Below are 2,189 nucleotides of genomic sequence, written 5' to 3'. Positions count from 1 at the left end.
TGTTGTTCGAGGAGCTGCTCGGTCACACACTAATGTCATTAGTTTGTTATCATTACTGAGCTGCAGGACTGATTTTTACCCCTTTTTCACATCATGTCTCCTGCTTCGATCTGTTATTATCTCACTCTGAAGACAGAGGAGTGGAGCTCGTTTCAACTGATTTTTACAACGTGGTCTCATTTCTGGACTCAATAATTTTGCCGATATTTCAGTTAAAATACATAAGTAAAAATATTTATCTGAGTATAATACTACTCCCCAACTTTGTGGACAATTTTATAGATTTAATTTTACATATTATACACGAATAAATACAGTAAATTTGTTATAAGGTTTTTACCATACTTTTATTGTTTACATGGATTTTATAGTTTCCTTTGTTGTAAAGTGTAAAACTATCAACAAACATTAAGATTCACTACATATTTTTAGTTGTTTACAAAGTCAGAGTGGCCCACAGACCAGCAGCTGATAACCAGCTGTAGCAGGTGGTAAATTTAAAGACGCTTCGATGACGAGAATAAATCTAAAATCTGCAAAGCTCTGAAGATTAGAGTGCAGAAAACGGGATTGTGAGGAACAAAGCTGCAGGAAGACTGAACGCTGACCTTGTCGATGTAAAAGTCGACCTCGGAGGCAGACTGGAACTCTCCGTCCAGCGCAGAGATGCCGCTGGTCCACACCAGGTTCTTCATCTTGTGTTTGAAGACCAGCAGCTGGATGCGGAACTCCTGCTCCGACATGTCCAGGAAGCCCGCCAGCTTGGCCACGGGCATGGTGGTGTAGAGCTTCAAGAAGCTGCAGGGACAGGAGTCAGACCGGCTGCTCCAACAGAAACATCGACCACACCTGAGGGGGCGTGGCTTACCTGCGGATGGTGGAGAGCTGAGCCTGCTGCTGCACCTCCTCAGCGAAGACCTTCACCTGCTGCTGGAACGGCTCTTTGTGGTAGTTCGGGTGCACGTTGTCGTAGTTTGGCACCACGGGAGACAAGAACTTGGGACAGGCGAAGCTGAACAGCTCCTCAAACACCTGCAGGTCTCTGAGGAACAGAAGGAACAGATTTACACCTGTTCTGCTCAAAACATCTTTAGATGTCGGAGCCGTCTGGCAGCACCTGAACGTTTACTTCCAGATTTTAGGGCAGGGCTATTCAACATCCGGCCCACGAGTGAACAAAGTTCGGCTCACCAGTTGGTTCATTCATCTTTTAAGCCTAAATGTGTTCTTTTTGTTTTTATATTGTTTTACTATCGTTCTCTATGCTGTGTTCATGATTAAATACAGCAAAATAAACTGTTTCAAAGGTAATAGATGTTTGTAATACTTGGTTTATTAATAATGACTTTAACTGCTGGATGTTCGGCCCCTCAGAAACTGTGGCCCCCGGAGCAGTTTAGTTGAACAGCCCTGATTTAGGGAAACAGAAAAACAAGCTGCTAAGTTTTAAATGTTACTGGAGTGATCATTTCCAGAATCATTTCCGGGAACTTTTAAGATAAACCTGTAACACATCATTTAACAGAATCTAAAAACACATTTTAAACATTTGAATCCTCTGAGGACACAAAAACTGTAAGAAATATAAGTTTAAATGTGAGTTTATTGTGATTCAATAACAGTTATTACCCACTGAACATGTTCCAGTCACCAAGCTGTTTGTTCTAACCTCTACTTATTTACATAGACACACCTAAAAATAAAACATCCTGGATTTATTTTATGAAACTCGGGATTCCTCCCATTAAACTCAGGGATTCCCCCATTAAACAGAGAATTCCCTCCACTGAACTTGAGATTGCCCCTATTAAACTCGGTGATTCCTCCATTAAACTCGGGGACTCCCCCAATTAAACTCTGGGATTTTCCCCATTAAAGTCAGGGATTCCCCTCATTGAACTCAGAATTCTTCCCATTGAACTCGGGATTCCCCCCATTGAACTCGGGGATTCCTCCCATTGAAATCAGGATTTCCCCATTAAACTCGGGACTTCTCTCATTAAACTAGGAATTTCTCCCATTAAGGATTTCTCCATTAAACTCGGGATTTCCCCCATTAAACTCAGAAGTTCTTTCATTAAACTCAGGATTTCCCCATTAAATTCAAGGATTCCCCCATTAAACTCGGGGATTCCTCCCATTGAAATCGGGATTTCCCCATTAAATTCAAGGATTCCCCCATTAAACTC

At 41.8% G+C, this 2,189-nt stretch overlaps 1 protein-coding gene across 1 annotated transcript in view; it reads right to left on the bottom strand.

The window, feature by feature from the left end:
• eif3s6ip (eukaryotic translation initiation factor 3, subunit 6 interacting protein) overlaps window positions 1-2,189 on the bottom strand; it is a gene marked incomplete in the record, with an annotated part of 17,395 nt that overhangs the window by 1,612 nt on the left and 13,594 nt on the right. The window contains 2 exon segments of the mRNA XM_014005462.1: window positions 609-798; window positions 869-1,042. Of these exon segments, the coding sequence (XP_013860916.1) occupies window positions 609-798; window positions 869-1,042 (364 nt within the window).

The sequence above is a fragment of the Austrofundulus limnaeus genome, unplaced genomic scaffold (genome assembly GCF_001266775.1).
Source record: "Austrofundulus limnaeus strain Quisiro unplaced genomic scaffold, Austrofundulus_limnaeus-1.0 Scaffold30, whole genome shotgun sequence".
Taxonomy (NCBI): domain Eukaryota; kingdom Metazoa; phylum Chordata; class Actinopteri; order Cyprinodontiformes; family Rivulidae; genus Austrofundulus; species Austrofundulus limnaeus.
The sequence above is the reverse complement of the archived record's forward strand: the minus strand, read 5'-3'. Positions and strand labels throughout refer to the sequence as shown.